The 13,026-nt window shown below is 38.6% G+C and overlaps 2 protein-coding genes across 7 annotated transcripts in view; one reads left to right on the forward strand and one right to left on the reverse strand.

The window, feature by feature from the left end:
- EML5 (echinoderm microtubule associated protein like 5) overlaps positions 1 to 2,422 on the forward strand; it is a 200,798-nt gene extending 198,376 nt beyond the window's left edge. Inside the window, exons 43-45 of the mRNA XM_011949800.1 lie at positions 391 to 544; positions 1,040 to 1,140; positions 1,429 to 2,422. Coding sequence (XP_011805190.1) covers positions 391 to 544; positions 1,040 to 1,140; positions 1,429 to 1,465 — 292 coding nt within the window. The 3' untranslated portion in view covers positions 1,466 to 2,422. The remainder of the gene's footprint in view (positions 1 to 390; positions 545 to 1,039; positions 1,141 to 1,428) is intronic.
- A 1,338-nt stretch (positions 2,423 to 3,760) lies between these two features.
- The window catches only part of ZC3H14 (zinc finger CCCH-type containing 14), a 49,679-nt gene continuing 40,413 nt past the window's right edge, over positions 3,761 to 13,026 (reverse strand). For 4 of the 6 annotated variants that reach the window (XM_011949447.1, XM_011949446.1, XM_011949445.1 and 1 more), the window contains 5 exons: positions 8,953 to 9,073; positions 7,900 to 8,036; positions 7,498 to 7,586; positions 6,340 to 6,446; positions 3,761 to 5,501 (listed from right to left, as the gene is read on the reverse strand). In XM_011949447.1, the coding sequence (XP_011804837.1) occupies positions 5,495 to 5,501; positions 6,340 to 6,446; positions 7,498 to 7,586; positions 7,900 to 8,036; positions 8,953 to 9,073 (461 nt within the window). In that variant the 3' untranslated portion in view covers positions 3,761 to 5,494. Of the gene's footprint in view, positions 5,502 to 6,339; positions 6,447 to 7,497; positions 7,590 to 7,899; positions 8,037 to 8,952; positions 9,074 to 13,026 lie in introns of all 6 variants that reach the window. The other 2 variants (XM_011949448.1, XM_011949444.1) reach the window with 2 other exon arrangements.

Consider the following 13,026-nt stretch of genomic DNA (forward strand, 5'->3'; position numbering starts at 1 on the left):
CTGTAATCCCAGCTACTCGGGAGGCTGAGGCAGGAGAATAGCTTGAACCCAGGAGGCAGAGGTTGCAGTGAGCCGAGATCGTGCCATTGCACTCCAGCCTGGGTAACAAGAGCAAAATTCCGTCTCAAAAAAAAAGAAAAAAGAAAAAAAAATAGTTCTATCAGTTTTCATAAAGTACTACTTTAATCTTAAAAGGATTAATCTAGAAACCCTTCAAATTATAAAATTACATTTTTAAAAGGCAGGAGTTGATATCCTGATGAAATTCAGGTCTCCAAACAACTTGCCTTACCATAATTTACTTCCTGTATGTTAACTGCCAAGAAACTTTTTGAATATAGTCAACCTGCCCGCACTTGCTATGAGTTTTCTTTTGTTCCTTCCCTATAGTATTCTAGGAGATGAGGTTTTGGGAATCTGGTCCAGACATGCTGAGAAAGCTGATGTCAACTGTGCCTGTGTATCTCATTCAGGAATCAGTCTTGTAACAGGAGATGACTTTGGCATGGTTAAGTTATTTGACTTCCCATGTCCAGAAAAATTTGTAAGTTTGTGTTTTGTTTACTATTATCAATTTACTCCTAATTTTGATGTCTTATCATCAAGTCTTATCATCAGCACTTTTTCCCATATATTTAAAATGTTTTGTCCTAGTTGCTACATTTTTCCCCAATCTTTCTAAATCTGTTTACTCTGAAATAAAAGCTATTAGAAACAAATCCTCTCCCTCGAGTAATACCGTCTTTGGAACTATCCTACAAAAGCGGTAATTAGCTTTTCACAAAACCTATCATCAGTTACCAAATTTCAAATGCTTCTCCTTAGAGAAAAATTGTCAAGAGTACCTGGAGACTTCTGACTGCCCACACAGCCGGGTTTTGCAGATCCATTACTCACGCTGAAAATGCATTCTAATCACTGGCCGCAGTGGTAACTCCCTACTCTCTCCACAGCTCTTGTGATAGAGATTACAGTTCCTAGTAAGATCCTTTGATGTGAGTGTGCACCAAATGCCCTAAGCTCTGTCTTTGTTTTTTAGGCAAAACACAAAAGGTTCTTGGGTCATTCGCCCCACGTGACAAATATTCGATTTACCAGTGGTGATCGACATGTTGTTAGTGCTGGAGGTGATGACTGCAGGTTAGTAACTTTCTCAGCCCACGAAGAAGAGCAGACTATGTTACTAGTTAAGAGACAATACAACAACTCCTACAGCTTTGGTTTATGAAACCAGCTAGTCAACATTTGCAGGAGGTAGTATAACCAGATGGCTCTTCAGAATCTCATCCTTAAATGCAAATACAGAATAAAAGGAGTTAATGAGGAAAAATATTACACATGTGTAACTTGAAAGCTCAACTGTAAAATATTAAACTGTTATGAAAATCTAAAAACGTAATTAACTCCCTGCAATTTTCTTCTCTGCAGCTTATTTGTCTGGAAATGTGTACATATGCCTCACTGAGAGATGCTGAGATGACTACACAAATTAACCCTGAGACCAGAATTACAGAGAAGAAAAACCAAAACCCAACCCTGCATGGTCAAGTGGTGCTAACCTAAGACTGTAACAGGGAGAAATGCCCAGAATCATCAAAATAGTGAAAGACTGATCTGTTCAAAATATTTGCTATATGCACTGGGTATAATCCATAATCCATACACTGCCAGATAATGCCATTTCAAGGAAGGATCGAATACTTGATGGTAAAGGCCAAGTCCCCCTGTACTGGGAAGTGTGCGATTTCGGCAGACCTGCTGGGAAAATTTAGGGTGGAGCACTCTTTACAGAAAAACTCAAAAGCCCAATTAGGATAATTTTCATCATATTTTTAGCAAAATGGTTTCTTAGTGTTTATATCTTATTTTCCAGGTTCATTGTTTAATGAAAAATTTTATTCTTGCATTTCCATAAGGAAAGGGAAAGTAATGATCACCCTAAAGGATCACAGTTTTTAAAAGGCAAACATTTTCCCTAAGGAAACAGACACAAGCTTTCCTGGAGAATATGATGTTTTTTAGGCATTAATAAAGTCCTTTTTTATAAAGGGCACTTTTCTCCTAGTAGTTTTGAATTCGGGAAAAGATCTAAAGTTAGCAGTATATGGCTGCTACATTTCCATTTTCATTTTCAAGCCATCAGTTTATGTTCAGACGCCATCTCTGTAATCGAACATTTAAAACGTAACTGTAGCCTCACTAATGGAAAAGTAGTACGATGAACAATCATTCCCAATGGTGTACAGTTTAAGGGTTTTAGGGAGCAACAGTATTTAACTGGAAGAGAGTATTGCATATTTAATGTAGTCTAATATACACACATTTGTTTAACATGTAAACAGTGTTAAATTCACATATACAACATTATACAATTAATCACTCTTGGAATAAAATTTTTATAGCTTTTTTTCTATTGGGAAAATTTGTTTAGCTAGATGTGTGCCACTCCATAGGCTTATTTCCAAAATGAATGAACCCAACTCCATTTGTAAAAACTTGTCAGTTAGAATTCCTTTTTTAGAGGATTAGGGCTGAATTCTTAGATCCTCATTTCTTTTCACTTTAAATGCTGCCAAAGATCAGTACTCAGAGTTCAGGAATTTGCTGTCTAGCCTATCTGTAGTTTCCTGAAGATGGAAAATTACGTGGACTGCTATTTAAAAATATATTTTTCTAAGTGTGCGGTTTAAGATGCTGTATTGACCCTATGAGTTTTTAATGTGTTAATTATCTTTATAGCATAATAGATTGCTTTAGGTTCCTAGAATCCCATTTGGTCTGACAGGATATATGAAGATTATTAATACCTATTTTCTGTGTCTACTACTTGGTTAATACTAAAAATAGAAATGACTAAATTACATCACAGAAAGCATAACCAGTGATTGAACCTGGTAGTTTTAAAGCTCTAAACAGCTGTGGCTGAAGGACTGATAATGGGGCTAAGAAGCTTGAAACATAAGTTGGTACTCGTTCATCAATGGATTCTCCTAAATTAAGCCAAAATTTGAAATACATGACCATTAAGTTTCTACTCATGTATTTACAGTCAGTCAATAAATTAAAGGGGGAAAAAAAATCCCTGAATAACCTGCCCATAAAAAGAAAAATACTCCTCTACATTTGAGCCTGTTGCAGTTTTAAATTTTCCCTCTGGGTCAAGTTTGCCAGCTTTTGGCTACAGAGAAATTATATTTCCATTACAGTGCAGGTAGAAACTCTGTAACCTTAAGCATGTAAAGTACATAGAATAAAACTGTTTCCACTGCATTTCTGTCCTTCAAAGTGGCCAACCTGATTAAGTCAGCCTTAATCACTGCTGCTGTCAGTTTCACAACTAAAGGTCATATTGACTAAGTAGTCATCCTCTGACCCCCTCGCTGTATCAGCCAGCAACGAGGGGAAGGTGAAGAAACATGTTAGGTCATATAGAATCTGCCCTATGTTTACCTTTTTTAACCCAGCAAATTATTTTTGTGTGCAGTATCTAAGCTCCTGAATGTGTAACCTGGGACTTCTGGCACCTTTTGTTCCGTTTTATGTGTAAAATGCATGCCAAAGCACACCGTGCGCTCTGGTATCCCTCGCTTCCAGTCGCCAACCGTGCTCATTTCCGTCTTTTTGTGGTGATCATTTTAGACCAAGTCATCCAACAAATGTTTTATGGTCAACCTTAGCTTGTTTGTAAGCCATAGCAACTGAAAGATTACACTCTTAAATGTGTGTCTGGGCAGTGTCTATTAAGTAGCAAAAAACAATGAGATTTTAGTATTTTATTTCCTTGTAAAACGGCTGAACTAAATTAAGCCCTTGTTTCCCATTTGTTCTTTATAGTGAAACTGAGAATGAAACTATTTACCATTTATAAATGATAGCTAAAAGTATTTCCAGAAATTTAAACAATTTAAAATAAATTTCTTCTGCAGAGATGCAAAGCATCTCAATGCTGGAATGAACAAATGCCTTAAATTCAATGGATTAAACTTTTAGAATGAAGAGGAACTGTCATTTCACCCAAGCCGAAGACAACAGCCTTATGCGCTTGTGTGCTCTGTCCTTGCTGCTTCTCGTGTTTCAAGCCTTTCTTGTGGGATCAGTGCAGCAAAGTGCAACTTACCAAATGGTTTAATGACTGGTTAATTCTTTCTTCTCCCAATGGAAAAGCAATGGCAACACAGCAGTAGACTGCTGGCTTGACAATCTTAAACATGAGCCTTTGCGCATGTAGGTTTATCATTTGGGTATATGACTAAGCAAGTCAATGAACTTTTTTTTTTTTTAAGCAGTTAATTTGGTCCTGAGAATGTTGCAGTCTTTATTACCCCTTTTGCATTAATCCACTTTTCTAATCACCTTTTAAGCTTTAATTTTTAACACTATACACCAAGTCTTTGAAATCAGTGATCTGTTATTTAACTCTAAAGCATTTGACACTTCTTGCCTTAACAGTTAGTTTTAAAAACCACACACACAAAAAGCTCTGTAAGTAATACAGTAGGCCAAAAGTTTCATCTTATCTTGCAGTTTACCTATCTGATCTCTGTAATCATAGTTCTGTCATTTAAAATATACTATTTAAATCTAATTTTTACATTTCAAAAATTATCTTCAGTAGTAACTAAGTATATTTTCTGTGGAGCTATTTCTGAGAATGTTATTTTTCAGAATGTGAGAATACATATGTACATTTATAATCTTGTGACTTTAAAGTCTGTTTTCGGATACCGTATGTAAATACTTGTAAAAAATTTGTATAATTTTGTGATAATGTAGTTTCCCAAAAAATTTATTTAGAAGGCATTATGTCATCAGTAAATGAGAGCACTGTATAAACTGTTCCTATTTTCTGCACCTGCCATTCCAGCTGTCTCCACCGTCCATACCCACCTCATTCATCCTGTCACAGAACGCAAGAAAACTGGGAACTTTACCAAAGTAGCACTCAGCCTGAGAGGCCTGTATAATCCATTTCAAACTAAATTCATTTAAAAATTAAAAAGCAGAACTGAATATTTGAAGCAGCCTCAGTACCTTTGGCCAATGCTGTTTTCGTGGTGGATCATGAACATTATATCTTTGGGAAAAGTGAAAGCAGTTCAATTTTTAGAATAATGACAACTGCCTCACTGCATCTCTCCACTCGCAGCAACCGTGTAGCCCCCTAAGCTGCAGTACCATTACTAACCATGATGTCAATTTCCTATGCCGATCCTCACAACAGCAGTGCACAAACATGCCCCAAATATTTTAACAGAATTTAGCTCTTAAGCTGTCGTCTTTTCATAGTAAAAACAAAACAAAAACACCCAATGTTAAAACCACTTAATAAACTTACAAACTTGAAAAATTAGACACTTCAGATAGGCAATAAAACTTCATATTATGAAAGCAATATATTCCAAGTTTCAAAGATCTGACAAGTTCTGTAGAGTGTCTTTCATCAGTACATGGAAACTTCCAAACTGCATCATCATCTGCCAGGCAGGACTGGGTGCTATTCGCTGAGTGAACAGAACCAAAAATTGTTTTAATTATCTGCTTTGTATCCATATATACCGTATATCTCAGTTTAAAAAGCTGACTAGTTTCAGGCAATAAATATTTGGTCATAGGATTACAATACAAATGGCAGATTTTTTACAAGAATTCAATTATGTCAGGTAGATAAAAGATAATACCATACATAATTAGATGTTTAGGCCACACTAAAATATTCTAAAACTTCCTTTCAGTATTTCCCAGTTGCTGAAACTTCCTTTCAATATTTCCCAGTTGCTAATGTCAAAGAAAACGGATGTGAAATTCAAGTACAGTACATGTATATATACTCTCGCTGGCCATTATATATGCTTGCGTAGTATGTAATGAGAAGTTAAAATCTGGCTGGCTCATGCCTGTAATCCTGGTACTTTGGGAGGCCATGGTGGAAGGATATCGCTTCAGCTCAGGAGTTCAAGACCCCTTCTCTACTTAACATTGAAAACATTAGCCAGGTGTTGTGGCACATGCTTGTAGTCTCAGCTACAAGTGGGAGGCTGAGGTGGGAGGATCGATTGAACCCAGGGGTTTGAGGCTGCAGTGAGCTATGACAGTGTGACTGCGCTCCAGCCTGGACAACAGAGCAAGATAATCTAGGTTAAAAAAGTAACCACTGGATAACATAAAATTTAGCCCATGTAGTACATTATTTTGCCAAAGGACCCTTGTATAATTAAACAGCAAAGAAAAAAATTCAAAGTAACAGTCTAGTTTCCAATTTTGTGTGCTTATAAATTAAGAAACTGCAAATTAGAAAAAAGAATTTGAAATGACATTAGAAAAACTAATTTGAATGTTTACCTGGTTTGAGGTCGAATCCATTTCAAGGCATGTCGTGGTGGAACATTAATGGTGGGATGGTAGAATGTGCAGTCTGGTCTTGTACACTGAGTGTTAAACCTACAGTGCTGAATAGAAATAACAGAGCTTCAACAACATCCATAAGGCTAATATAAGTAAACACATTATTTTATTATTTGAGACAGGTCTTATGCTGTCACCCAGGCTGGAGTGCAGTGGCATGACCTCTTGCCTCAGCCTCCCAAGTAGCTGTGTACTACCACGCCTGGTTATTTATTTTTTTTAAGAGATGGGGTCTCACTATGTTGCCTAGGCTGGTTTCAAATTCCCGGGATCAAATGATCCTTCCACTTCTGCCTCTACCTCCCAAAGTACTAGGATAATAGGCCTGACCCACCCCATCTGGTCAACATACAACTTAAGAGACCATAACCAGCCCACCCTAACCATTAACAGAGAAAGAAGATTCCATCTATAAGGACCATTTTAATACTAGTGAAGCCTTGAAAAATGTACTTACCCTTGAGACAAAAAATTCTAGTCAAAGAATCACAGCGAGTAAAATTTCAAACGTAGTTTAGCATACCATAAAAACTTCTAATTATCCCTTACACTCTTCACTGAGTACCCTCAGCTATGCCCAGTTACAGATGGGGCAAGTGAAGGCCTTTCATATGGTCCTCAGGCTACCAGGGCAAGAAGGAGATAATTCATTCTGACCAAGTAAACATCTGGAGATTCATCAACCATCGTCAATCTTTAGCACACAGATAAAACCATCAGTAGAAGTTTGGATGGTTTTAAGCAGTACCTACTGGATTTCATCATCTCAGTTCTGGCATTAGGTTCAAACCGCCCCCCCACTCCCGCCAAAACCCACCCATATATTTAAATGCAGGGAATAATGGAAAATGTGACTAGCAAAGATATGCTTCTTCCCACTGAGTGCTTACGATACTAACATTAGTTTCAGACCACTTGGCCTAAGGAGCCAGACGGAAGTTCAATGACAATGAAGGAACAACTTAATAATTTTACTGGCAAAAATTGCAATTGCTTTTGTACCAACGTAGTAACTCTGACAAAAAAGAAGGTAAATGACGAAACTGAGACATTATCTATCGCTAAATTGATTTTTGGGAAAATAAAAGTTCTTACTTTTGGATGATAGAAGGGACATTCCATCTTCTTACAAGCAGGGAAGTAACGGCAGAGCTGACTGCTGGAAGGTGGTGCTGGCGGTGCAACTGCTAACAAAATAAAAACCAGGACTTGTCTCCAATCTGTTTGGAAAGTCCATTTTTAATGCAGTCTACTGATGTTTTTTTTTGAGAGTGAAAACCATTTTTAAATTAGAATGGTAAGGTTTATATATTCACTAGTCAAAATACTTCAGAATACTACAGATAGGCACACTTGCTCTTTAAAGACTGGTTGGATTAACTGATGCTGCCAAAATTATTTCTAAAACCATCTTTTTGTTAGTTCAATTCCATTTACAGTCACAAAATGCCATTTTATATTTTTTACCCAAATGTAGTAGCACAGTAAGTCACTCACCTGGTTTTGGAGACAGTACTGGAATTCTTCTACTCACATGAGTGAAAGGACAATCTGGTTTAGTACACTTTGCATCATATTTACAATTTGGGTGAACAAACAAACATTTTTCAGCAAATTTACAATTGGGGAAGGCTCTACAAAACAAAAAAAAAGCATATTTCATATTTAATCTTCTCAATGCATTATTTTTTGTATAAGGGCTCTTTACACTCCCTGCCACTACTTGTTTTGAGAAATGCAAAAACAGCAGCAACAAAAAGAATATTTTAAAATAAGACCATATGTCAGAATAGGACAAAATCATTTATTCCAAAGCCTGGGATAACACAAACAGGCTTTTAACTCAAGCCAAGCCACCAGGAAAGACAGAGGCTTTTGTGATAAAAATCACACCACTTAATAAGGTATATATTTTATGCAGTGAATTCATTAATACAATAAACACTCTATGCAAGGGTTTATGCTACAAAAAGACTCATCCCATAGTCTGCTTATATGTACAGCCGTATTATTCCCACATCATTTCCTTAAAAGTGTTAAAAATAGGACCCACCCCTGGCGCAGGGAAAAAAAAAAAAGCCTCTAGAAGTCATTTCACAAAGCTCATTACACTGAGCCAGCCGGCGTGTAAGGAAAAATTTAACCCAAGTCCAAAATATTTTCATTACCCATAACGAACTTTTCCCTAAACTCCTCAAAATCTGTGTATAGTGTGTGTGGCCAAAATGCATACAAACTGGGGCAGTTACCATTTACCCGTCTCCTTAAACATACAGAATTCTTAAGGAACCCCAGGTATTTCAGTATCTCATAGGTCTGAGGCACAACGAACAAAGCACCCCCCACCCCTGCCTCTCAACAAACACCCATAAACAAGAAATAACGCTGCTCCGGAGAGGGCCATGGTAATTATCACTCAAATTAGTTACAAAACTAAAGACTTGTCCACAGAAAAGAAAAACAAAATAAGGTGCAAGATATCGACACTAAACTGAAAGCCAAAATCAGCTGGCTGTGACTTGCAGGGTGAGATGGGGGGATGGCACTCACTTGCAGGGTGAGATGGGGTGATGGTAGGCACACTCATCCCCGTTTTTACAAGCAGGCCAATACTTGCAGCGCTCCAAAAGTTTTTCTGGTTTCTGTGCCACACTCAGTTCACTCATCTCAGCTACAAAGGGAAAGGAAATACAAGTATTTCATTCGTTATGATCAATTCAGTACATAGCACCTTTAACATATTTCCCTCAAACCCCAGTCTTAGAATCTTCTGTTAAATGTACAGTCATATAAAACAAGTGAGCCCAAATTATGTGATTAACACTGGCCATAGAAACCTATAAAAGATTGCCAGGAAGCAGACAACAGTTCTCACTGTGAAAAGGAAAGAGGACAGTGACTCTGCAACTAAAGCCAAAGTTTTCACCAAAAATTCTAATTCTCAATACTAATTCACAGCTGAATTAAACATAGAGGAGGACGTCAACTGGGGAACCAATAAAATTAAATAAAAACTGAAAACACATAAGGTGATAAGGAGATGTGAATTCTCACATGCTAGCAAGATGATGAGTGGCCCAGATACAAAAGGATTCCCACTTGCTGAGCTTTATTATAAAGTCCAGGTGCTAAACTCAGCAATGTCTATTTCTACTTTTTTTTTTTTTAAAAGACAGGGTCCTGCTCTGTCACCGAGGATGGAGTGCAGTGGTGTGCCAGTGGTGTAATCTCGGCTCACTGCAACCTCTGCCTCCCAGGCTCAAGTGATCCTCCCACCTCAGCCCCTACCAAGTGGCACGTGCCACTAGGCCTGGCTAATTTTTATGTATTTTTTGTAGAGATGGGGTTTCTCCATGTTGCCCAAGCTGGTCTTGAACTCCGGGACTCAAGCGATCCACCCGCCTCGGCCTCCCAAAGTGCCGGGATTATAAGCATGAGCCACCACACTCAGCCAGCAATGTCTAAAAAGGGGAAGACATTTTTGCCTGCAATGGGGTCACAAATGCCATCACTTACAGGGACTGGGCAGTTCCCCTAACATAGCAAGACTGGGCTGAAGACGATAAAAACAGTAAGGGATAGACGGGGAGCAGCAACCTAGAAAGCAAGTACACACCCATCCACTCCACTCCCTGTGCCACGTCCAGTCACAGCTTCCATTACTATGACAGGGCAAAGTGGGACCCCTGTTGCCAGATTTTTATCCTGTTTCAGTAAGCCAAAAATCTGCCTTCATTGAAACTGTAATGCTGGCAATTTATTCAAATAACACTGAATAAGTAAAATTACAGCTACAGGCAATAATCAGCTGCTAATTTTTGGCCTGAGACACCTCAAACCCCCCACAAAAGAGCATCATGGATATTATGTATTACGGTTCACATTCATGTTCATGAAAGCAAGTATCACTTCAACTATATTCCTCTAGTTCTCTTGCCAGAGGTCGGTTAAAATCTGACTCTGCCACTTAGTTGCTCAGCTAGACACTGTGCAAATGTTAGCTAACTGCTCTGAATTCTGTTTCCTCATCTATACAAAGAGAAAATAATGTCTTCCTTAGAGTCTGATGATTAAACGGAAAAAATGCAAAACAGACAACCAGTCAAAATAGCAGCAGCAGCTAGTTCTATGAGTACTTACTGTTCCACTGACCCATGTTCTGTCTTCACTACAGGAGAACAAGGCACACAAATGCAGTCATGCAGCACAGAGAGGAGCAGCATCAAAGAGCAATTATGACTATGCCTGATATAAACAATTTTCTATGCTACTTTAAAAATAGTAAAAGTCCTATTTAAGCTTTAAATAGGATGTGGTGGCTCATGCCTGTAACCCCAGCACTTTGGAAGGCCAAGGCGGGCAGATCACTTGAGCTCAGGCGTTTCAGACCAGCCTGGGCAACATGGTGAAACCCTGTCTCTATTAAAAATACAAAAACTTAGCCAAGCACAGTGGTGTGCACCTGCAGTAACCAACTATTCAGGAAGCTGAGGTGGGAGAATCACTTGAGCCTGGGAGGTGGAGGCTGCAGTGAGCCGTGACTGTGCCAGTGCACTCCAGCCTGGGCAATGGAAGTGAGACCCTGTCTCAAAACAAAACAAAACAGTAAAAGTCATTTTAGTTCTAAGATACCAGAATAATCTTCATTCCAAAGAAAATCTGAGATGACTGGAAGTTTCTCTAACTTTTATGTTTTCTGTGTCATCCCTGCAGAGTAAATGTGTCTTGCCCTTTTCCTATAATGAACTACACACAGCAGACTATAACATATATAAACAAGAACCCAGTCCAAATAAAAGATTAAGGGAATACTTAAGAGAAGCCTAGCTGGAAAGTAAAGTAGCTAGATACTCAGGAACAATATAATATGTTACAAAGAAACGTGATTATTACAGTAATACCTTACAAAGAAACTATATCTTTCTGATAGAAACATTAAGTCACATGAAGGTCATGCCCCTAGTCTTCACTGGCTGACACTGACTTTGTAAACTATTAAAACTTTTTCTGTTCAAATTTTAAGAGGCAAATTCACCTTTTATTGAAACCTATAGGCCGGGCGCAGTGGCTCACGCCTGTAATCCCAGAACTTTGGGAGGCCGAGGTTGGTGGATCACCTGAGGTCAGGAGTTGGAGATTAGCCTGACTAACATGGTAAAACCCCGTCTCTACTTAAACTACAAAATTAGCCAGACGTGATGGTGCATGCCTGTAACCCCAGCTACTTGGGCGACTGAGGCAGGAGAATGGCTTCGACCTGGAAGGCAGAAGTTGCAGTGAGCTGAGATTGCTCCATTGCACTCCAGCCTGGAGGACAGAGAGAGACTTCATCTCAAAAAAACAAAACAAACCAAACAAACAAACAAAAACAAGCAAGCAAGCAAGCTATAAAATCTGTGCTGCCATATGACAGTGAGTGAAAAGGCAACAGGTTAAAACAGATGTTGCTGTTGGTAGCATCCTTGAAACAACCCAACATAAAACCAACCAGAAGCAACTGCAGTTTCACACTCCCTGCTCACAGGGGAAGTGGGCAGAGGCCAGAGGCTGCTGATTACTGCTCTGCAGCAGCCTCTCCAGCCACACCTCTGTGCGAATCCTACCAAGCTTCATCCTTGAGCGGCAGTGGAACACTGAGTCCCCAGTCAAAGCAATGGGAAAGGAGGCTCACCACTCAGCATAGCTGTCAGCACAATGGCCGCAGCACTGGCAAGAATTTTTACTAACATAGTATTTATGGTGTCACTGCTGCTACATGTCTACCCCATAAAGCCTCATATGGACATCAACATTTAAATGAAACCAGATCCTAACAGACCAAACAATTAAGCTACCAAATTGAAAATCAAGAGTAGTGAAAACACTGGAGTCTTCTCTTTAGACAAAACATACAGTCAAGAAATCTGTATTGCCTACTGCAGCTTTTACTATTTTTAAGTTCTTCTTCCTGTTGATACGGTCAGATTTTCAACTCCCTCCACTAATCAAAACCACAACACTACATCATTGATTCACAGCAGGAAACGCAACCAGTTAAAATAAACTCAGTGTTATCGCTCCACTACCATATGATTTCCCTCTATTCTATTTTTAATGATCAAAAAGGTATTCAATACATTTTCATATCTCTTCCAAGACGATTGCTCAAGGAAATGTTTCAAAATCCATTACTGTTTTTCCTTTGAATCTGTACACTTTTACGATTCAGTAATTATCCCTCCTGCCAACGAAGAGGTGCTTCTAAAAATTTTAGAAGATATGAGGAACATAATTACCATTCTCTACCATGAATGGAAATGATCAGTGGCGCTGCAGCTGCCACTGATAGCCAGTGAAAGAAACGGTGATAAGAAACCGTCACCTGCCGAAAACCATGGCACCATCTGAAGGGAGTGCATCTGAGTTCTGCTAAATATTAGTCTTCAACATTAATTTAAACAGTTCCAAGAAGTATCTTGACAGATTAGGCGAGAAACTCCTTTCAAAGAAATTTCACTGAGGTAGAAATAGAATCAAATCTAAAATTTTCTCTCAAGTTAATTATAAGAGACTACTGCCGATAAAAGGGCAAAGTGGCAGTACAGTTTCTGAAGAAAACACAAAGGTAAAGAAGGCATCAAGAAT

This window comes from Colobus angolensis, unplaced genomic scaffold (assembly GCF_000951035.1).
Source record: "Colobus angolensis palliatus isolate OR3802 unplaced genomic scaffold, Cang.pa_1.0 Scaffold3, whole genome shotgun sequence".
NCBI classification, from domain to species: domain Eukaryota; kingdom Metazoa; phylum Chordata; class Mammalia; order Primates; family Cercopithecidae; genus Colobus; species Colobus angolensis.